The sequence below is a fragment of the Macaca mulatta genome, chromosome 9 (assembly GCF_049350105.2).
Source record: "Macaca mulatta isolate MMU2019108-1 chromosome 9, T2T-MMU8v2.0, whole genome shotgun sequence".
Classification (NCBI taxonomy): Eukaryota; Metazoa; Chordata; class Mammalia; order Primates; family Cercopithecidae; genus Macaca; species Macaca mulatta.
This window is the reverse complement of record NC_133414.1, coordinates 80,999,186-81,023,231: the sequence shown is the minus strand read 5'-3', so window position 1 is coordinate 81,023,231 and position 24,046 is coordinate 80,999,186. Positions and strand designations below refer to the sequence as shown.

General features: G+C 43.4%; 1 protein-coding gene across 19 annotated transcripts in view; it reads left to right on the top strand.

Annotated features, from left to right (window-relative positions):
* The window catches only part of CCAR1 (cell division cycle and apoptosis regulator 1), a 77,997-nt gene that overhangs the window by 7,641 nt on the left and 46,310 nt on the right, over positions 1 to 24,046 (top strand). For 15 of the 19 annotated variants that reach the window (XM_077944904.1, XM_015147321.3, XM_077944899.1 and 12 more), the window contains 6 exons: positions 12,568 to 12,740; positions 13,524 to 13,568; positions 16,914 to 16,946; positions 18,603 to 18,796; positions 21,297 to 21,411; positions 21,511 to 21,703. In XM_077944904.1, the coding sequence (XP_077801030.1) occupies positions 21,364 to 21,411; positions 21,511 to 21,703 (241 nt within the window). In that variant the 5' untranslated portion in view covers positions 12,568 to 12,740; positions 13,524 to 13,568; positions 16,914 to 16,946; positions 18,603 to 18,796; positions 21,297 to 21,363. The remainder of the gene's footprint in view (positions 1 to 12,567; positions 12,741 to 13,523; positions 13,569 to 16,913; positions 16,947 to 18,602; positions 18,797 to 21,296; positions 21,412 to 21,510; positions 21,704 to 24,046) is intronic. The other 4 variants (XM_077944901.1, XM_028853237.2, XM_077944900.1 and 1 more) reach the window with 1 other exon arrangement.

Below are 24,046 nucleotides of genomic sequence, written 5' to 3'. Positions count from 1 at the left end.
TATTTGAGACGTAGTCTTGCTCTGTCGCCCAGACTGGAGTGCAGTGGCCAGATCTCAGCTCACTGCAAGCTCCGCCTCCCGGGTTTACGCCATTCTCCTGCCTCAGCCTCTGGAGTAGCTGGGACTACAGGCGCCCGCCACCTCGCCTGGCTAGTTTTTTGTATTTTTTAGTAGAGACAGTGTTTCACTGTGTTAGCCAGGATAGTCTCGATCTCCTGACCTTGTGATCCACCCGTCTCAGCCTCCCAAAGTGCTGGGATTACAGGCTTGAGCCACCGCGCCCGGCCAACTGCATTCTGTCCCAACTTAATTCTCTAACAGATGAGGAAATTGAGGACAAGGATGGTGAAAAAAATTTGTTAGGTCTCACAGGAGGTCATAGCAGAGTCAGTGTCAGGACCTCAGAATTGTGGTTCATTTTATCTTCTATTTCTTCATTCTCACATTCATCTGCAAAAGTATCTTCAAGGAGTTTTAGAATACAGTTCAGATTCTAGGGTGGTATTCAAGGTTTTATTTTTCTGGCCCTATTTTTCATTTCTCTCACCCCTTGAAATATATTCTTAATATTTACCCTATTTTTTCATATCCTACCTGAAGTGCTGTGATACATCTTCAGTGACAGCCATTCTTGGGACTAGAGCTTTTAGTTTTGAAAATTTCTGTTGTGTAAAAAGACATTGAGATAAATGGCCAGTGACTCACCAGTCAATGACCAGTCAATCAAATCTTTAGCCCTTAGATCAATTATCTTATTTTTTTGATCATGGAGTCTCGTTCTGTCTGCTCAGGCTGGAGTCTGTCTCACTCTGCCTAGGCTGGAGTTCAGTGGCATGATCTCAGGTCACTCTAACTTCCACCTCCAGGGTTCAAGCAATTCTCCTGCCTCAGCCTCCTGAATATCTGGGGCTATAGGCTTGCCACCATACCCGGCTGATTTTTGTATATTTAGTAGAGACAGGATTTCGCCATGTTGTCCAGGTTGCTCTCGAACTCCTGACCTCAGTTGATCCACAGGCCTTGTTCTCCCAAAATGCTGGGATTACAGGTGTGAGCCACTGTGCTCGGCCTTAGATCAATTATTGAATATAGAAGTACCTTCAGTATATTTGATGAAAAACATTTACATGTGTATCTGTATTTAAACCAGTAAAATATGGAGGTGGATTTACCAGATTCAGACCAATTCTCACCCATTTCATATATTTTTTTAAACATCCATTTCATTTTTTGATTTTTTTTTCTTTTTTAATCTTTTTAGCTAAGGGAAGAAGACATCCAAAAATAAACCTGGAGGGTTATTTTTGGTTGTTTTTGTTTGTTTTTTGAGATAGGGTCTCACTTTGTTGCCCAGACTGGTCTCAAATTTCTGCCTTCAAGGGATCACTTAGCCTGTGAATGGTGTCTTCAACTGCCTAAGGGGATTGACCAACAGTTATTTGAATTGTAGTAAGAAGAGGCTATTGCCAAGAGCACTAGTCATCACTTCCAAACGACTTCTGAGAGCAGAAGAGCTGTCATCTGTTACAACATTATAGAAAGTATAAGAACCTCATATAACAATAAGGCTTTTCTTTTTCCTTATAGAATAGCACTGTCCAGGCCGGACACGGTGGCTCTCACCTGTAATCCCAGCACTTTGAGAGGCCAAGACGGGTGGATCGCCTGAGATCAGGATTTCAAGACCCACCCGGCCAACCTGGTGAAACCCTGTCTCTACTAAAAATACAAAAATATGCTGGGCGTGGTGGTGGGCGCCTGTAATCCCAGCTACTTGGGAGGCTGAGGCAGGAGAATCACTTGAACCCAGGAGGCAGAGGTTGCAGTGAGTGGAGATCGCACCATTGCATTCCAACTTGGGCGACGGAGCTGGACTCTGTCTCAAAAAAAAAAAAAAGAAAAAAGAATGGCACTGTCCAATAAGTAGAACTTTTCTTTTTTTTTTTTTTTTTTTTTTGAGACGGAGTCTCGCTCTGCCGCCCAGGCTGGAGTGCAGTGGCCGGATCTCAGCTCACTGCAAGCTCCGCCTCCCGGGTTCACACCATTCTCCTGCCTCAGCCTCCCGAGTAGTTGGGACTACAGGCGCCCGCCACCGCGCCCGGCTAGTTTTTTGTATTTTTTAGTAGAGACGGGGTTTCACCGTGTTAGCCAGGATGGTCTCGATCTCCTGACCTCGTGATCCGCCCGTCTCGGCCTCCCAAAGTGCTGGGATTACAGGCTTGAGCCACCGCGCCCGGCCTTCTTTTTTTTTTTATTTTTTTATTAGTATACTTTAAGTTCTAGGGTACATGTGCACAACATGCAGGTTTGTTACATATGTATACATGTGCCATGTTGGTGTGCTGCACCCGTTAACTTGTCATTTACATTAGGTATATCTCCTAATGCTATCCCTCCCCCCTCCCCCCACCCCCTCCCCACAATAGGACCCGGTGTGTGATGCTCCCCTTCCTGTGTCCAAGTGATCTAATTGTTCAGTTCCCACCTATGAGTGAGAACATGCGATATTTGGTTTTCTGTTCTTGTGATAGTTTGCCGAGAATGATGGTTTCCAGCTGCATCCATGTCCCTACAAAGGACACGAACTCATCCTTTTTTATGGCTGCATAGTATTCCATGGTGTATATGTGCCACATTTTCTTAATCCAGTCTGTCACTGATGGACATTTGAGTTGATTCCAAGTCTTTGCTATTGTGAGTAGTGTCGCAATAAACATAAGGTAGAACTTTTCTATGGTAATGAGCATGTGCTATATCTGTATTGTATAATATGATACCCACTAACTACATGTGACTATGAAGCCCCTGAAATATACTTAGTGTGACTGAGGAACTGAAATTGTAATTTTATGTTAATTTTTATTAATTTAAATGAAACAGCCACATGTGTTTGGTGGGTAGTAAATTGGACGATACAGTTATATAAGATCATAACACTTGTAGTACGTTATTTATTTATTTATTTTATTTTATTTTATTTTTTTGAGACAGAGTCTCGCCCTGTCGCCCAAGCTGGAGTGCAGTGGCCGGATCTCAGCTCACTGCAAGCTATGCCTCCTGGGTTTACGCCATTCTCCTGCCTCAGCCTCCCGAGTAGTTGGGACTACAGGCGCCACCACCTTGCCCGGCTAGTTTTTTGTATTTTTTAGTAGAGACGGGGTTTCACCATGTTAACCAGGATGGTCTCGATCTCCTGACCTCATGATCCACCCGTCTCGGCCTCCCAAAGTGCTGGGATTACAGGCTTGAGCCACCACGCCCAGCCAGTACGTTATATTTAAAATATTATTTTGTAGCCAGGCGTAGTGACTTACTCTTGTAATCCCCGCACTTTGAGTGGGTCACTTGATTCCAGGAGTTTAAGACCAATGTGGTGGCACATGCTGGTAGTCCCTCAGGAGGTTGAGTCAGGAGGATTGAGCAAAACTCTGTCTAAAAAAAAAAAAAAAATGGCCGGGCGCGGTGGCTCAAGCCTGTAATCCCAGCACTTTGGGAGGCCAAGACGGGTGGATCACGAGGTCAGGAGATCGAGACCATCCTGGCTAACACGGTGAAACCCCGTCTCTAGTAAAAAATACAAAAAACTAGCCGGGCGAGGTGGCGGGCGCCTGTAGTCCCAGTTACTTGGGAGGCTGAGGCAGGAGAATGGTCTAAACCCGGGAGGCGGAGCTTGCAGTGAGCTGAGATCCGGCCACTGCACCCCAGCCTGGGCGACAGAGCAAGACTCTGTCTCAAAAAAAAAAAAAAAAAGCAAAAACGTTTCTTGGGTCAGTTTGAAATTTTGAATTTTAAAGTCTTTAAAAATTTATTTTTATTTTCTTCTTTTTTTTTTTGAGACGGAGTCTCCCTCTGTCGCCCAGGCTGGAGTGCAGTGGCGCGATCTCGACTCACTGCCAGCTCCGCCTCCCGGGTTCATGCCATTCTCCTGCCTCAGCCTCCCGTGTAGCTGGGACTACAGGCGCCCGCCACCACTCCCGGCTAATTTTTTTTTGTATTTTTAGTAGAGACGGGGTTTCACGTGTTAGCCAGGATGGTCTATATCTCTTGACCTCGCGATCCGCCTGTCTCAGCCTCCCAAAGTGCCGGGATTACAGGCGTGAGCCACCGTGCCTGGCCTAAAAATTTATTTTTAGAGTGGGGTCTTACTGTGTTGCTTAGGCTGGATTTGAACTCTTGGGCGGAAGCAGCCCTCCTGCCTTAGGCCCCTGTGTGCACCAACATGCTCCACAAGATTTTGAATTTTATTCATTGTTTCAGAAAGATGAGTCACCTTTTTTTTTTTTTTTTACTGAGATGGAATTTAGCTCTTGTCGCCCAGCTGGAGTGCAGTGGTGCAATCTCGGCTCACTGCAACCTCTGCCTCCCGTGTTCAAACGATTCTTCTGCCTCAGCCTCCTGAGTAGCTGGGATTACAGGCATGCGCACCACCACACCTGGCTAATTTTTGTATTTTTAGTAGAGACGGGGTTTCACCATGTTGGTCAGGCTGGTCGCACACTCCTAACCCGGTGATCCACCCATGTCGGCCTCCCTAAGTGCTGGGTTTACAGGCGTGAGCCGCTGCGCCCAGCTCCTCTTTTGTGTTTTAATTATACCTTGTGGTCAATAAATAATTATGTTAATAGTATATTATAACATGACTGTTTTAGTCATATGAAACTGATTGTAGTTTTTTAAAAATAATATATGTATACATATTTATTTATTTATTTTTTTGAGATGGAGTCTGGCTTTGTCGCCCAAGCTGGAGTGCAATGGCGGGATCTCAGCTCACTGCAACCTCCATCTCCTGGGTTCAAGCGATTCTCCTGCCTCCGCCTCCCGAGTAGCTGGGACTACAGGCACGTGCCACCGTGCCCAGCTAATTTTTGTATTTTTAGTAGAGACAGGGTTTCACCATTTTGGCCAGGATAGTTTCGATCTCTTCACCTCATGATCCGCCTGCCTCAGCCCCCCAAAGTGCTGGGATTACAGGTGTGAGCCATCACGCCTGGCCAAAAAAGAATATTTTTATCCTTAAAGGTGGTTTCAGAAAACTTAGCCCTTACTGTTTTTAATTTAATTTTTTTAGACAGGGCCTCACTCTGTCACACAGGCCGGAGTACAGTGGTGCATTCACGGCTCACTGTAGCCTTGATATCCTGGGATCAGGTGATCCACCCACCTCGGCCTCCTGGGTAGCTGGGACTACAGGTGTGCGCCACCATGTACTACCAATTTTTTAATATTTTTCATAGAGACAGAGTTTTGCGTTGTTGCCCAGTCTGCCCTCAAATTCCTGGGCTCAAGCAGTCTGCTCACCCTGGCTTTGCAAATTGCTGGGATTACAAATATGAGCCACTGTGCCAGGCCTAAATTTTATTTAGCAGATAGCTTGTGGTCATTTAGGTCTCATATCATTTAGTTATTTGTGATATAAATACATAGTGATACGTATCTATTGTGATTGTGGTATGGGACCTTTGACAATCATTGAATGAGGTAAAAGTAAAGGATCAGAGTGCTTCAACATGTATAATTGGAAAAGATCTTCAAATAACATGTGTTTGGCTGTTTATGTGTGTGAGGGAGATTAAATCAGAGATTAATAACTTTGTACTTTGCAGATGACAGAATTGCTTGCAGAATGTTGATTCTAATAATTCACATTGAGTGCCGAATGCATGTATAAAAATATTTAAGGATAGCTTCTCAAATGTCCACAAAGGGAAGCATTAATAAATATTTAATGAAATACACTTCATTGAAACTAAAGTCTCAAGTATAAGTGATTTAGAAAAGAACTGTTATATATTTATAAAAGATATAATCACATTCACAGTGATTTCACAAAATTTGAATAAGTACCTAGTGGTGTGAAGCAACTACTCTACTGCAGTGTAAATTATCTTCCCATCAATTTTTCCTAGCAGTCAAACTCTTTATTACCCGTTAAATTGTCTTTTTGTTTTGTTTTGTTTTGTAGAGTCTTGCTCTGTCACCCAGTCTGAAGTGCAGTGGCACAATCTCGGCTTACTGCAACTTCTACCTCCTGGGTTCAAGCAAGTACCTCAGCCTCTGAAGAAGCTGGGATGACAGGCATGGGCCATCACGTCTGGCTAATTTTTGTATTTTGAGTAGACATGGGGTTTTGCCATGTTGGCCAGGCTGGTCTCGAACTCCTGGCCTCAAGCAATTTACCCACCTTGGCCTCCCAAAGTGCTGGGATTACAGGCATGAGCCACAGTACCTAGCTGAAATTGTCTTGTTTCTAACTCATCACATGGACTGTCAGGTATAGAAAAGAGATGTGTGGGTATTGGATGTCATCTCACCTACTTGGTTCTGGACTGTTTTATGCTGCCAGAATACAGAACACCCAGAAAAATTATAAGAAAAAATAGACATTCTGCGATTTTGGCTCTGAGCACTTCTGCTGTGGCAACTGTCAATAATTCCAGGATTGTGGGAATTGGTACCAGCAGAGTGAAACAGCAAATCTAAGGCCGTGGTTCAGGTGTATGAAAGTGATGTTATGATACTTACACTTGAATCACTGATTTTAAAATGTCAAATGCAGAACATGCCAATTTAAATTTATTAACATGCCAATTTAGATTATTAGAATTTAAAATACTTTAAAAATAATTTTTAAATAGAATTTAAATAATTAAAGATAGATAAATAAATAAAGAAAGAATTTAAAATAATTTTTCCTAGGGTCTTGTTCCTATTTACATGATAATTTTTTTTCTATTGCCAGAACAGTTTTGTTTGTTTGTTTGTTTGAGGCAGAGTCTTGCTCTGTCACCCAGGCTGTAGCACAGTGGTGCCATCTCAGCTCACTGCAACCTCCGCCTCCCTAGTTCAGGCTGTTCACCTGCCTCAGCCTCCTGAGTAGCTGGTACTACAGCTGTGCACCACCATGCCCAGCTAATTTTTATACTTTTAGTAGAGACGGGGTTTCACCATGTTGGCCAGGCTGGTCTCAAACTCCTGTCCTCAGGTGATCTGCCCGCCTCAGCCTCCCAGAGTGCTGGGATTACAGGTGTGAGCCACCATGCCCGGTCAGAACAGTTGTTCTTAACCTTTCTTGGGTCTATATATAATCCTTTTGAAAATCGGATGATAGCTATGCATTTATCTTCCATTTTGCATACAGTTTAAGGAAATTATCCTACCTTTTAGAAGCTATGCGCTATCCAGGCATGGTGGCGTGTGACTGTAGTCCCAGTTGCTTGGGATCCTGAGGCGAGAGGATTGCATGAACCCAGGAGTTCAAGGCTGCAGTGAGCTAAGATTGCACCACCACCTTCCAGCCTGGATAACAGTGTGACTACATCTCTGAAAAAAAAGTGATAGAACTTGTGCCCTACATTTTGATACACTATTTTTTCTGTATTCTCATTGCAGTTAACCTCATTTTGAATTAATATTGGTGTTAAGATATTCCCCAGGTCTTTCTATTTAAATTCATTTTGTTGGTCCTTGTTTTATCCTTTCTCCCTACCTATGACATCTGACTTATCTTAAAAATAGTTAAAAGAGAAAATAGGCCAGGCACAGTGGCTCATACCTATAATCCCAGCACTTTGGGAGGCCAAGGTGGATGGATTGCTTGAGCTCAGAAATTCAACACCAGCCTGGGCAACATACTGGGACCCTATCTCTACAGAAAATATCAAAAATTATCCAGGCATGGTGGAATGTGCCTGTAGTCCCACCTCCTCAGGAGGCTGAGGGAGGAGGATCACCTGAGTTCGGGAGGTTGAAGCTGCAGTGAGCCAAGATTCTGCCACTGTACTCGAGCCTGTGTGACAGAGTAAGACCCTGTCTCAAAAAAATAGAAAAGAAAAAATGAAAAATTCAGTGTTGTAACGATTAGCGCTGTGTATTTAGGGCATTTGTAAAGTTTTCTTTTCACTGTAGATTCTTCTCTTTCTTTAAATTTTGAAATTTTGGTTTTGGCCTGAAATCCCAGCACTTTGGGAGGCACAGGCAGAAGGATTACTTGAGGCCAGGACACTTGAGACCAGCCTGGGCAATATAGCAAGACCCCATCTCTATTATAATAAGAATTTTAAAAATTTATTTTTTATTTTTGTCGAGATCAAGTCCCACATTGTCACCCAGGGTGGTGTGCAGTGGCATGATCTTGGCTTACTACACCTCCTGGGTTCAAGTGATTCTCCTTCCTTAGCCTCCCGAGTAGCTGGGATGACAGGCTCACGCCATCACACCTGGCTAATTTTTGTATTTTTAGTAGAGAGAAGGTTTCACCACGTTGGCCATGCTGGTCTCAAACTCCTGACCTCAGGTAATCCACCCTGCTCAGCCTCCCAAAGTGCTGGGGTCACAGACGTGAGCCACCACGCCAAGGTTTTTTTTAAAACATTTTTAAAAATTATTGTTTTTGCAGATGATAATTTTGAATTTTTTAAAATTCTAAATATGATTCCTAGGATTTTGTTTCTTTTGTTATTTTTTGTTTTATTTTAAATGAAATTAGACTTTTTAAATAGTTGATAATAAACCTCAAACTTTGAACGAATTTTTGTGATGTTCAAGAGTAGGGTACCTTCCTTTGATCGGTTTATTAAAGCTCTTTATTCTGTTTTTTTTGTTGTTGTTGTTGTTGTTGTTTTTTTTTTTGAGACGGAGTCTCGCTCTGTCACCCAGGCTGGGGTGCGGTGGCCGGATCTCTGCTCACTGCAAGCTCCGCCTCCCGGGTTTACGCCATTCTCCTGGCTCAGCCTCCCGAGTAGCTGGGACTACAGGCGCTCGCCACCTCGCCCGGCTAGTTTTTTGTACTTTTTACTAGAGACGGGGTTTCTTTTTTTTTTTTTTTTTTTTTTTTTTGAGGCGGAGTCTCACTCTGTCGCCCAGGCTGGAGTGCAGTGGCGCGATCTCGGCTCACTGCAAGCTCCGCCTCCCGGGTTCCCGCCATTCTCCTGCCTCAGCCTCCCGAGTAGCTGGGACTACAGGCGCCGCCACCACGCCCGGCTAATTTTTTTGTATTTTTAGTGGAGACGGGGTTTCATTGTGTTAGCCAGGATGGTCTCGATCTCCTGACCTCGTGATCCACCCGTCTCGGCCTCCCAAAGTGCTGGGATTACAGGCTTGAGCCACCGCGCCCGGCCCCTAGAGACAGGGTTTCACCATGTTAGCCAGGATGGTCTCGATCTCCTGACCTTGTGATCCGCCCGTCTCGGCCTCCCAAAGTGCTGGGATTACAGGCTTGAGCCACCGCGCCCGGCCTATTCTGTTTTTATAAAGCACAAATTGTTCTTTCTATAGAGTTAATAACTAATAGTTATAAAGCAGCATTTTTTTCAGACTGTTTTCAGATACAAGCAAGATAGTTTGGGGAAGGATGTGTTCCATGAGCAAATACTGGTTTTTATGGCCTCTTGGTTTTTTCCCCCTGGATACCATTGAGAAAATTTGGCTGATGCCTGTAATCCTAACACTTCGGGAGTGTAAGGGAGGAGGATCGCTTGAACCCAGGAGTTCAAGACCACCCTGGGCAACATTAATGAGATTCCATTTCTTTTTTTTTTTTTTTGACACAGAGTCTGACTGTGTCACCCAGGCTAGAGTGTAGTGGTACGATCTTGGCTTACTGCGGCCTCTGCCCCCCCGGTTTAAGCGATTCTCGTGCCTCAGCCTCCTGAGGTGTAATTCAGTTTAATTCAACTAAATTACGTAAAGTAGTTACATAAAGCATAAACACATTTAATTCCTGCGTTTAATTCAGTTTCCTGAACTTAGCCTTAGATCCCATTTTTTCCAATATTTATTGCGCCAGGGAGCTAGTGGTCATTTTTCTAGGGGATGTGTTTTTGGGAAGTTCAGTGCTAGACCATAATTTTTTTTTTTTTTTTTTTTTGAGGCGGAGTCTCGCTGTGTCACCCAGGCTGGAGTGCAGTGGCGCGATCTCGGCTCACTGCAAGCTCCGCCTCCCGGGTTTATGCCATTCTCCTGCCTCAGCCTCCGAGTAGCTGGGACTACAGGCGCCCGCCACCACGCCCGGCTAGTTTTTTGTATTTTTAGTAGAGACGGGGTTTCACCATGTTAGCCAGGATGGTCTCGATCTCCTGACTTCGTGATCCACCCGCCTCGGCCTCCCAAAGTACTGGGATTACAGGCTTGAGCCACCGCGCCCGGCCTTTTTTTTGTATTTTTTAGTAGAGACGGGGTTTCACCATGTTAGCCAGGATGTAGACCATAATTTTTACCTAAAGTTTCTGCATTTAATGGAATTGGGTAAAAGGATCAAGTAAAACCTTTATCATATTCTCAGTGTGTAGCTATCTCTAAGCATACATTAAACATTTAAGTACCAAAGTCTATCATTTTGAGTCCCTCTCCCCAATTATTTGGCCTTAGCAAATTATCATTTTAAGTCACTACATGGTGAAATGTTTTTTAATTTCTCAGTACAGTAGTGTACACTAACTAAAACCTCTTGGTGGCCAGTTGTGGTGGCTTACACCCGTAATCCCAGTACTTTGGGAGAATGAAGCAGGTGGATTGCTTGAGCCTAGGAGTTCAAGACCAGCCTGGGAGACATAAGGGGATCCCTTCTCTACCAGAAATTTAAAAATTAGCAGGATGTGGTGGCTTGCACCTGTAGTCCCACCTACTCGTAAGGTTGAGGTGGGAGGATCACTTGAACTTGGGGCGGTCAAGGCTTCCATAAGCTGTATTCGCACAACTACACTGCAGCCTTAGTGACAAAGTGAGACTGTGTCTCAAAAACACAAACCCTTTTTGTGCCTTTTTTTTTTTTCTTCAATATTGAGAGGTAGAGTTTCACTCTGTGAAAATCCCTCATAGGATTATGGCTCACAGGCCGGGCGCGGTGGCTCAAGCCTGTAATCCCAGCACTTTGGGAGGCCGAGACGGGCGGATCACGAGGTCAGGGGATCGAGACCATCCTGGCTAACACGGTGAAACCCCCTCTCTACTAAAAAATACAAAAAACTAGCCGGGCGAGGTGGTGGGTCCCTGTAGTCCCAGCTACTCGGGAGGCTGAGGCAGGAGAATGGCGTAAACCCGGGAGGCGGAGCTTGCAGTGAGCAGAGATCCGGCCACTGCACTCCAGCCTGGGCGACAGAGCAAGACTCTTGTCTCAAAAAAAAAAAAAAAGGATTATGGCTCGCTGCAGCCTGGAATGTCTGGGCTCAAGTGATCCTCTCATCTCAGCATCCTGAGTAGAATGGTCCTCCTATCTCAGCTCCCTGAGCAGGTGGGGCTACAGCTACCTGCCTCTGTGTGTGGTTTATTTTTTAAAATCTTCATAGAGATGAGATCTCACTTTGTTGCCCAGGTTGGTCTCAGACTCCTGGGCCCATGTGATCCTCCCACTTCAGCCTCCCAAAGAGCTGGAATTACAGACATGAGCCCCCTTGTCCAGCCTACATTTTTTTCTTCAGAGACTAGACAAGCATTATAATGAGAAGGGGAAAAGAGTAGAACAAGGAGTTCAGTCAGTAACTGAACAAACAGTTTAGGTAACTCATTACCTTTGGACCAGGCTTTTTGTGCTTAAGTGTTGTTTTTGTCTGTTTTCTTTTTCTTTTTCTTTTTTTTTTTTTTTTGAGATGGAGTCTCACTCTGTTGCCCAGGCTGGAGTGCAGTGGTGATCTCAGCTCACTGCAACCTCTGGCTTCCAGGTTTAAGCGATTCTCCTGCCTTAGCCTCCTGAGCAGCTGGTACTACAGGCATATGCCACTATGCCCAGTTAGTTTTTGTATTTTTAGTAGAGACAGGGTTTCACTATGTTGGCCAGGCTGGTCTCGAACTCCTGACCTCAGGTGATCCTCCCACCTTGGTTTCCCAGAGTCCTGGGATTACAAGCATATGCCACTATCCCCCAGCCAGTTTTAGTCTTTTTTAAAATTAGAAATTTCTCCTGACATGTAAAAATCCTATGTATTTATGGTATACGTACACAATACCAAAGTTTTATAGATATATATAAAGTCTTGATGTGTATATATATGTCATGGAATGGCTAAATCAAGCTATTTAATGTGCATTACTTCACATATTTTTGTTGTGAGAAGACTTAAAAGTCTGCTCTCAGTGTTTACATATATAGTGTATTGTTATTAACAGTAGTCAACATGATGTTCACTGGGTATCTTGAACATTCCTCCTAACTGAAACCTTTGACCAACGTGTGCCCAATCCTACCCTGGGCCCCACAGCCTCTTTTAACCACGATTTTACTCTGTTTCTCTTAGTTTGACTTTCTTACACTCCACATAGGAGATCATGCAATATTCTTCTTTCTGTGCCTGGCTTATTTCACTTAACATAATGTCTTTCAAGGTTCATACGTGGTGCAAATTACAGGATATTCTCCTTAAGGCTGGATAGTATTCCCTTGTGGATATATACCACATTTTCTTTATCCAGTTGTTCACTGATGGACACTTAGGTTGATTCCATATCTTGATTATTGTGAATAGTGCTAGAGTGAACATGGGTTTGCAGATATCTCTTCTGTGTACTTTTTTCATATTTTTTATATTCTTCATAATCTTGATTTTTATGTTTTCCTTTTTGATTTCATTTTAGCTGCACTGGGTGTTCAACAGCCATCACTCCTTGGAGCATCTCCTACCATTTACACACAGCAAACTGCATTGGCGGCAGCAGGCCTTACCACACAAACTCCAGCAAACTATCAGTTAACACAAACTGCTGCATTGCAACAACAAGCCGCAGCTGCAGCAGCTGCATTACAACAGGTAAATCTTTAATAGGTCTAATTATTTGATGTACAAAACTTTATGAAATCTGAGTAGCTAGCATTGCTACCTTCATTTGATAGGTAGTGAAGAATTATGTGTTTTTATTATGCTTATTTATTTTTCTGGTGATGAATGTTATATCTGACCAGCATATATAGGGAAGAATAGTTGGGCCAGGCATGGCGGCTCATGCCTGTAATGCCAGCATTTTAAGAGACTGAGGTGGGAGGATCGTCTGAGCCCGGGAATTTGAGACCAGCCTGGGCAACATGGTGAGACAGCATCTGCAGAAAAAACGAGAATTAGCCAGCGTGGTGAAGGACGCATGTGGTCCCAGCTGCTTGGGAGGTTGAGGTGGGAGGATTGCTTGAGCATTGGGAGGTTGAGGCTGCAGTGAACTGAGATTGCACCACTGCACTCTAGTCTGGGAGGCAGAGCAAAACCCTGTGTCCAAAAAAAAGAGTAGTTGAATAGTCAAAAATTTTAAGTCCTTAAATTGGGCCATTCTTATACCTTAATTACGTGAATAAGATTTACTTCTTTTTGGATCCCGGAGTATAAGTAATCACAACTTTATTTAATTTAGATGAAGTTTCACTGTTCCAGAAAATTTATCTTTATTATTTTTATTTTTATTTTTTTGTTTTATGAATCAATGCCATGCCAGAACAGAAAGTTTATGTTTAGTGTAATTGTATGTATTTCTATGTATATCACTTTTTGAGAATGAATAAATTTAGTGTCTATTTTTCTTTGAAAAACATTTTTTTAATCTTTCAGCAATATTCACAACCTCAGCAGGCCCTGTATAGTGTGCAACAACAGGTTAGTTTATATTTTCCATGTTAAAAACTGATTTTAAAATAGCCATTTGCTCCAAAGTTCAATTGATTGAGAGTTTTATTTCTGTCAGCTACCTTAACATGCGATACGAATTTTTTGGGAGGGGCTGGAGTAAATCAGGTAGGAAAAAAGGAATGTCTACAAGGGTGAGGGAGATAGGAGGGTGGTCCTAAGTACCCAAATCCTTAGTCTTTGTTGCATGTTTCTAAGAAAGTATGAGGAGGTTGGCCGGGCGCGGTGGCTCAAGCCTGTAATCCCAGCACTTTGGGAGGCCGAGACGGGTGGATCACGAGGTCAGGAGATCGAGACCATCCTGGATAACACAGTGAAACCCCGTCTCTACTAAGAAATACAAAAAACTAGCCGGGCAAGGTGGCGGGCGCCTGTAGTCCCAGCTACTCGGGAGGCTGAGGCCGGAGAATGGCGTGAACCCGGGAGGCGGAGCTTGCAGTGAGCTGAGATCCGGCCACTGCACTCCAGCCTGGGCTACAGAGCGAGACTCCGTCTCAAAAAAAAAAAAAAAAAAAAAAAGAAAGTATGAGGAGGCTGGGCGCGATGGCTCACGCCTATAATCCCAGCACATTGGGAGGCCGAGGTGGGCAGATCACCTGAGGTTGGGAGTTTGAGACCAGCCTGACGAACATGGAGAAACCCCGTCTCTACTAAAAATACAAAATTAGCCAGGTGTGGTGGCGCAGGCCTGTAATCCCAGCTACTCAGGAGGCTGAGACAGGGAGGCTGAGGCAGGAGAATCGCTTGAACCCAAGAGGCGGAGGTTGTGGTGAGCCGAGATCGTGCCATTATACTCCAGCCTGGGCAACAAGAGCAAAACTCCATCTCAAAAAAAAAAAAAAAAAAAGGGTGCAGAGAATAATCTGGAAAGAACTACCCTTCGGACTGTTATGCTCCTGTCTGGAACCTTTGGGCCAGCTCTGCTGAACTAGACCACATGTGAGAATGAAAGCTCCTTTTGCTACTTGAAACCTAAACCTTGTATAGGCTTTCAGCCTTTATTTATTTTTTTTATTTTTAAAAATTTTTGTCACATTAACACCTACTACAGCCTTTATTTCTTTAAAGGAGTAGGGCCCCCAGCCCCCTTTTTATTAATCAAATTGTGTATAGAAATCAAAATATTAAAATAGAATTGTTCAGAATGGGAGAAAGCTGGCCTGGCACAGTGGTTCACGCCTGTAATCCAAGCACTTTGGGAGGCCAAGGCGGGAGGACCACTCGAGGTCAGGAGTTTGATACCAACTTGGCCAACATGGTAAAACCCTGCCTCTACTAAAAATACAAAAATTAGCTGGGCCTGGTGGTGCACACCTGCCAAAAATTAAACAAAGTGGAAGAAAGCCTCCCTTTATAGTTCACACTTCTATTCCCTAGGCACGTTTGAACAATATGGAAGCTCCTTATTTAGACTAAAAGCAAGTTTCATTGGCCCCTTTTCCTTAGACATATTCTCTAGGAACTGTCAAGGGAAGAGAGTTTGCCTTGCTGAAATATAGATATGCTTTAGCCTAAGCATGTCCCTGGAAAGGATTTGGTCTCATTCTTTTTTGAGACTGAGTTTCGTTTTTGTTACCCAGGCTAGAGTGCAATGGCACAATCTTGTCTTACTGCAACCTCTGCCTCCCGGATTCAAGCAATTCTCCTGCCTCAGCCTCCCGAGTAGCTAAGATTACAGGCGCACGCCACCAGGCCCGGCTAATTTTTTCTATTTTTAGTAGAGACGGGGTTTCACCATGTGTCAAACTCCTGACTTTGTGATCCACCCGCCTTGGCCTCCTAAAGGGCTGGGATTACAGGCGTGAGGCACTGTGCCCGGCCTCATTCTTTTTTTTTGTGGCTGCAGAGGCTTCTTAATTCATAACTTCTTTGTCCCTAGATCCATGGCCCAGTTTAATCCTTGACTTAAGCCCCTTGAGGCTTCAGAAGCATTGCATTTTCCCAGAAGACCTCAGTATTTCACTAGTAATTGCTTTAAACTTCTTAAAAACTGACAAGAGATTGGTCTCAAATCGGATGTCTTGTTTTTAGAATACCTTCCAACTTATTTTAGTGCTTGTATGAAATACATTATTAAAGATGATAATGAGTGAGGCTGAACCTTGCAAAAATTGTGATACTCATTCTGCTTTAAAAAATGGCACTACTTAACTGTTCTTAACTTACAGAAAAATAGTATTTTGATATGATTTAATCTCTAATCCATGTTGACTCCAGGTAAACTGAATGTTTTGAATTACAACCTCATACAGATTATTTTACCTTAGCCTAAGTCAAATTTATATTTCAGAATTTTGAAATTTCTCCTTTCATACTAATTCCTTTTACTTTCTGGTAGTAGTACACTTTGCTATTACAGAAAAACCATACGTCAGAGTATGTGGTCCTTCATGGTCTCTGTGCCTATGGCAAATTGTCTATCAACAGCGCTTCTCATTTTAGGTATATATCTATGAATTGGATCGATGACCAGTGATATTTTTTGAAACAAGTAGCATACTGATGATACTGAGTTATTTCTGTAGTGTGGTAATCTTCGCTTTTAGAGATTTTGTGGGGTTTTACTGTGGATGCTATTCCTAGGAAATAATAACAATAACAAAAAAATCAGGTTCTGTATTTTTATTAATAAAAGTAGTTAAGTGCCTATCATTGAGTGAGTTACTTATATATGAGGTCTGCAGTTGTTAGAAATAATTGTAGGAAATTTTATACCTAGTGATCTCTGTTACTTTTCACATTTTTCTTTTTTTTTTTTTTTTTTTTTTTTTTTGAGACAGAGTCTCGCTCTGTCGCCCAGGCTGGAGTGCAGTGGCCGGATCTCAGCTCACTGCAAGCTCCGCCTCCCGGGTTCACGCCATTCTCCTGCCTCAGCCTCCCGAGTAGCTGGGACTACAGGCGCCCGCCACCGCGCCCGGCTAGTTTTTTGTATTTTTTAGTAGAGACGGGGTTTCACCGTGTTAGCCAGGATGGTCTTGATCTCCTGACCTCGTGATCCACCCGTCTCGGCCTCCCAAAGTGCTGGGATTACAGGCTTGAGCCACCGCGCCCGGCCCACATTTTTCTTAATAAGATAACTGGGCTGGGTGCAGTGGCTCATGTCTGCAATCCTATCACTTTGGGAGTCCAAGGCAAGAGGATTCCTTAAGCTCAGGAGTTCAAGACTACCCTGGGCAACATAGTGAGACCTCGTTTCTGTTTAAAAAAATAAAAATAAGTAGAATAACTTATAGGAATTATTTATTTTATAAATCATCTATGAAGCAACAATTCTGATTGACCCTTTTCTCTGTGTGTTTATTTTTCTATTTTCAGTTACAGCAACCCCAGCAAACCCTCTTAACACAGGTTAGTTGGTATTACTTTATTTGTTTTGGATGTCTGAATGAACAGTAGACTAAAGCTTTATTCCTATTCTACTTTTTCTTTCAGAGTTTAGTTACTTGTTAGATTCACCTAATAATTTAGGAATATAATGCTAAATAAAGGTAGAAGTATGCTATTTTATCTTTGATGGTTTCTCATTGTAGGTTCAGCTGTGATACAGTTTGAATAAATACGAGGTTTTCTTTTATTTATTTATTTTGAGACAGAGCCTCCCTCTGTTGCCCAGGCTGGAGTGCAATGGTGCAATCTTGGCTCACTGCAACCTCTGCCTCCCGGGTTCAAGCGATTCTCCTCTCTCGGCTTCCTGAGTAGCTGGGATTACAGGCGCCTGCCGCCATGCCCGGCTAATTTTTTTATTTTTAGTAGAGATAGGGTTTCACCATGCTGGCCAAGCTAGTCTCGCCTAAGGTCCTGACCACCTGCCTTGGCCTCCCAAAGTGCTGGAATTACAGGTGTGAGCCACCACGCGCAGCTGAGGTTTTATTTTAAACTTAATACTACTGACTTTTCATTAATACAGATTTTTGTAGTCGTCTTCTTTTGGAAAATTTCTGCACGTTATTTCCACTTTAGCAGGGAAAGTTATTGTGTGACATTATCTGCTTAATTTTTCAGCAACATTAAAAAGTTTTGAACTTTTGTTAGTGCTACCTTAGGCTTTGCATACTATTTATTACGCCTTTCACATACTCTTTTTCTATATTTACAATCTTGAAAGTGTAAAAAGTGTTCTTAGCTTATAAACTATGTAAAAACAGCCTATAGGCTGTCTTTGGCCCATGGGTCATAGTTTGCTGATCACTGGTTAATACATAGAGTGAAATACTATGCAGCTGTTAAAGTAAAACCTCTTTGTGTACTGATATGGAATGATATTCCAGATAATCTGAGGTAGAAGTAAAGATACAGTCTGGTATGTATTATATGCTTCCATTTATCTATATGCATATTCGAATAAAACATCTTTAGGAGGCTTTACACTAATAATTAGGACAGTGATTGCTTCAGGTTTAGGGAACTTCATAGCTGAGGAGCAGGGATAGGAGAGAAGCTTTTCACGGTATAACCTTTGGTACCATATTTTTAGTCTTGAATCTCTTACTTGTCTTTTAAAAATATACTTGAATTGAGCAATCAACCTGTTTTTATTAAAGAACTACAGTTGGTTAACACCTAACTCATATTTTCAATCATCAACAAAGTAGAATTTCCAAATTAAGTAGAAAAACTATAGAAGTTCTTTTGTTCAAATGCTATTTCCCTAAGTGTACCCATAACACATTACTAGTATCTTAAGATATTAAAGAAATTTCATGAGAAAATAATTTTGTGGTGAAAGTTTAAGGAATGCTGAGTTCCTTTACTATACTTAGGACTTTCCTGAGCCTTTATTATGCTAGTATAGCTATTGTATTAGTAAGAACACTCATCTGAGGGATCTTGATGAAATAGGCTAAAAATAATTTATAGTTTAATTTTAGACCTGACTCTCAAGATGTACATGTGTATCTTATAATATGAAAAGTTTAATATTCTGGGTTAGTTTTAAGTAGTCATACTGAGTTTTTAGATGATTTCAAATCATTGCCTTAATTTGATGTTGATTTTGTTTTATAGCCAGCTGTTGCACTGCCTACAAGCCTTAGCCTATCTACTCCTCAGCCAACAGCACAAATAACTGTATCATATCCAACACCAAGGTCCAGTCAACAGCAAACCCAGCCTCAGAAGCAGCGTGTTTTCACAGGGGTGGTTACAAAACTACATGATACATTTGGATTTGTGGATGAAGATGTATTCTTTCAGCTTAGGTAAACTTAGTTAGGTCTTGTCACATGGCTTCTTGCATTTACCATAAAACACCTGTTTAGTTGTGGCAGAAATTATATGTAGCCCAGGCTGGACACAGTCGTGCAATCTCAGTTGACTCACTGCAGCCTCTGCCTCCTGGGTTCAAGCAATTCTCTTGCCTCAGCTTTGGAGTAGCTGGGATGACAGGCATGCACCACCACACTCGGCTAATTTTGTATCTTTATTAGAGAATGGGAGTTCACCATGTCGGCCAGATTAGTCTTAAACTCCTGACCACAAGTGATCCACCCGCCTCAGCTTCCCAAAGTGCTGGGATTACAGGTGCCCGCCACCACACCCGGCTAATTTTTTTTTATTTTTAGTAGAGACGGGGTTTCACCATGTTGGTCAGGCTGGTCTCGAACTGCTGACCTTGTGATCCACCCATCTCGGCCTCCCAAAGACCTGGGATTACAGGCGTGAGCCACCATGCTCGGCCCTTTTTATTTTATTTTTTGAGATGGGGTCTTGCTCTTTTGCCCAGGCTGGGGTCTAGAAGTGCAGTCATAGCTCACTGCAGCCTCAAATTCCCGGGTTCAAGGGATCCTCCTGCTTCAGCCTCTCAAGTAGCTGGGACTCTAGGTCCATGCTACCATGCCCAACTTTTTTTTTTTTTTTTGAGAGCAAATTTCGCTTTTGTTGCCCAGGTTGCAGTGCAATCTCGGCTCACTGCAACCTCCACCTCCCGGCTTCAAAGGATTCTCCTGCCTCAGCCTCCTGAGTAGCTGGGATTACAGGTGCCCTCCACCACGCCCAGCTAATTTTTGTATATTTAGTAGAGACAGGGTTTCACCACGTTGACCAGGCTGGTCTTGAACTTCTGATCTCAGATGATCCACCTGCCTCAGCCTCCCAAAGTACTGGGATTACAGGCGTGAGCCACCACGCCTGGCAACTATTTTTTTTTTCCTTTTTCTTCAGATCTAGACATAAAGACTAATTTTTAAATTTTTTGTAGAAATGTGATCTCACAATATTGCCCAAGCTGGTCTTGAACTCTTTTTTTTTTTTTTTTGAGACGGAGTCTTGCTGTGTCGCCCAGGCTGGAGTGCAGTGGCCGGATCTCAGCTCATTGCAAGCTCCGCCTCCCGGGTTTTTACGCCATTCTCCTGCCTCAGCCTCCCGAGTAGCTGGGACTACAGGCGCCCACCACCTCGCCCGGCTAGTTTTTTGTGTTTTTTAGTAGAGACGGGGTTTCACCGTGTTAGCCAGGATGGTCTCGAACTCCTGACGTCGTGATCCGCCCGTCTCGGCCTCCCAAAGTGCTGGGATTACAGGCTTGAGCCACCGCGCCCGGCCCTTGAACTCTTGATCTCAAGTGATCCGTTTGGTTTTTAAAGTTAGGCATTAGAGGCATGAGCCACTGTACCTGGCCGTCTACTTTTACTTTTTCTTATTTTTTTATTTTTAAAATTTTAATTAATTTATGTATTTTGAGATGGAGTATCACTCTGTCGCCCAGGCAGCAGTGCAGTAGCGCAATATTGGCTCACTACAACCTCTGCCTCCCAGGTTCAAGCGATTCTCCTGCCTCAGCCTCCCAAGTAGCTGGGATTACTCCTGCCACCACGCCCGGCTAATTTTTGTATTTTTAGTAGGGATGGGGTTTCACCATCTTGACCAGACTGGTCTTGAACTCCTGACCTCATGATCCACCTGCCCTGGTCTCCCAAAGTGTTGAGATTACAGGCGTGAGCCACTGCGCCCGGCCTCTTTTATTATTATTACTTTTTTTGAGATGAGTCTCACTCTTGCCCAGGCTGGAGTGCAGTGGTGCGATATTAGCTCACTGCCACCTCCGCCTCTCGGGTACAGGCGATTCGTACCCAGCTAATTTTTGTGTTTTTAGTAGAGATGGGGTTTCACCATGTTAGCCAGGCTGGTGTCGAACTGCTTAAGTGATCTGCCCACCTTGGCCTCCTAAAGTGCTGAGATTACAGGCGTGATCTACTGCTCCCATCCCCCAACTACTTTTTATTGTTATTTTATTTTATTTTATTTATTTATTTTTGTTTGAAACCGAGTCTCATCTGTCACCGAGGCTGGAATGCAGTGGCACGATCTCAGCTCACTGGAACCTCCACCACCCGGGTTCAAGTAATTCTCCTGCCTCAGCCTCTTGAGTAGTTGAGATTACAGGTGTGCGCCACCACGCTCGGCTAATTTTTGTATTACTACTAGAGACAGGGTTTCACCATGTTGACCAGGGTGATCTTGAACTCCTGACCTCAAGTGACTTGCCCGTCTCAGCCTCCCAAAGTGCTGGGATTACAGGCATGAACCACCGCACCCAGCCTCATCTTTTAAAAGAGCTTTCCAGGCTTCCGTTTCTGATATAGTTTACTGTTCATTTTTTTTGAAATATAGTTTACTTTAAAGTACTAACTATGTAAATCATTTTGGGGAGAAATCTATTTTAATTGTATTTATATTTAACTTATTTTTTTCTTTTTTTTACAGTGCTGTCAAAGGGAAAACCCCCCAAGTAGGTGACAGAGTATTGGTTGAAGCTACTTATAATCCTAATATGCCTTTTAAATGGAATGCACAGAGAATTCAAACACTACCAAATCAGGTACAGAAAATACTGAGTTAGGTATTATAGAAGCTTGGTAAGTGAGTCTTCTAATTCACAAAGTTTATTTTTTCTTATTCTTTCATTTTTTAATTGAAGAATCAGTCGCAAACCCAGCCGTTACTGAAGACTCCTCCTGCTGTACTTCAGCCAATTGCACCACAGACGACATTTGGTGTTCAGACTCAGCCCCAGCCCCAGTCATTGCTGCAGGCACAGATTTCAGCAGCTTCTATTACACCACTATTGCAGACTCAACCACAGCCCTTATTACAGCAGCCTCAGCAGAAAGGTATCTTTGCTTTTGTTTCAGACGAATATGTAACTTTTTAGTTGTTAATATAACTATGCTTTTAATTTCAAAAATAGGCAGGGATTTCAAGAAAACTTGAAGCCTAAAGAATCCTGAATAGGACACATCTACTTCCATAGCTATGTGGAAGTTTTTTTTTTTTTTCTCTTAATGATAAGAAATTAAAAGATACACCCTTGTGGACTTAAATATCAAAACTATTAAATTACTTATTAAACCATACCACATCAAATGAATTTGCTGAGTTTTAAGTTTTTTTGCCAATTGATTGTTTGAAACTCCAGATGTGTTCTTTTTCACTCTGTCACCCAGGCTGGAGTGCTGCAATCTGGGCTCACTGCAACCTCAGCCTCCCAGGTTCAAGCTATTCTCCTGCCTCAGCCTCCCAAGTAGCTGGGACTATAGGCATGTGCCACCATTCCTGGCAAATTTTTGTATTTTTAGTAGATACAGGGTTTCTTTTTTTTTTTTTTTTGAGACGGAGTCTCGCTGTGTCTTCCAGGCTGGAGTGCAGTGGCGTGATCTCGGCTCACTGCAAGCTCCGCCTCCCGGATTCACGCCATTCTCCCGCCTCAGCCTCCCAAGTAGCTGAGACTACAGGTGCCCGCCACCACGCCCGGCTAGTTTTTTGTATTTTTAGTAGAGACGGGGTTTCACCATGTTAGCCAGGATAGTCTCGATCTCCTGACTTCGTGATCCACCCGCCTCGGCCTCCCAAAGTGCTGGGATTACAGGCTTGAGCCACCGCGCCCGGCCGTAGATACAGGGTTTCTCCACGTTGGCCAGGCTGGTCTCGAACTCCTGACTTCAAGTTTTCCACCCACTTTGGCCTCCCAAAGTGCTAGGATTACAGGCATGAGCCACCGCACCCGATCCAGATGTGTTCTTATAACAACAGTGTTTAAAATAATACATAGGGCTGGGTGTGGTGGCTCACACCGTAATCCCAGCACTTTTGGAAAAATGCAAAAGTTAACTGGCTCGTGGTGGCAGGCGCCTGTAACCACAGCTACTCTGGAGACTGAGGCAGGAGAATCACTTGAACCCAGGAGGCAGAGGTTACAGTTAGCCCAGATCACGCCATTGCACTCCAGTCTGGGTGATAACAGCGAAACTGTCTCAAAAAAAAAGAGAAAAAGATGACAGTTAGCCTTAGCTTAAAGAAGCCTACTTAATTGGCATTAAAAAGTGTGATTGTGACATGTTTTTTGAGGCAGGGTTTCTCTCTGTCACCAAGGCTAGAGTGCAGTGGTGTAATCTTGGCTCACTGCAACCTCCACCTCCCCAGCTCAAGTGATCCTGCTACCTCAGCTTCCTTGAGTAGCTGGGACTACAGGTGCACGCCACCCTGCCAGCCTAATTGTTATATCTTTTGTAGAGACGGGGTTTCACCATGATGCCCAGGCTGCATTTTCTTTTTTGGAGACAAGGTATCGGTCTGTCACTCAGGCATGGGTGCAGTCGTGTGATTTCAGCTCACTGCAGCCTCGACCTCCTGGCCTTAAGCAATCCTCCCGTCTCAGCCCCCCTCTAATTTTTGTACTTTTTTGTAGAGACAGGGTTTTGCCATGTTGCCCGAGCTGGTCTTGAACTCCTGGAGTCAAGTAATCTGCCTGTCTTGGCCTCCGAAAGTGCCGAGATTACAGGTGTGAGACACTGCTCCCAGCCTGCATTTTCTTTGTTATTGTAGATGATGATACATAGCAAAATGACAGATTACAGTGTAATGAGTTATTTAATGAACACCTATGTAATCACTACTCAGGTCAAAAAAATACAACATTGTGTCTGGTAGCAGGGCAGTGGCTCACACCTGTAATCCCAGCACTTTGGGAGACTGAGGTGGACAGATTGCTTGAGCTCAGGAGTTCGAGATCAGCCTGGGCAACATGGTGAGACTCCATCTCTACTAAAAATCCAAGAAATAGCCAGGCGTGATGGTGTACACAGGCTGATGTGAAAGGATCACTTGAGCCCAGCGGGCGGAGGTTGCAGTGAGGCAAGATTGCACAACTGCACTCCAGCCTGGGTGACAGAGCAAGACCCTGTCTCACAAATTGCACAACAACCATTTGTAACTCATTTTCTTGTATGCATCCTTGTTTGGTTTCGAACATAATGTGTGATTCTACTTTTATGACATTTTGTGTGTGAGACTCTTTTTTTTTTTGAGATGGAGTTTTGCTCTTGTTGCCCAGGCTGGAGTGCAATGGTTTGATCTCGGCTCACCGCAACCTCCGCCTCCCAAGTAGCTGGGATTACAGGTGTCCGCCAACATGCCCAGCTAATTTTTTGTATTTTTAGTAGAGACGAGGTTTCACC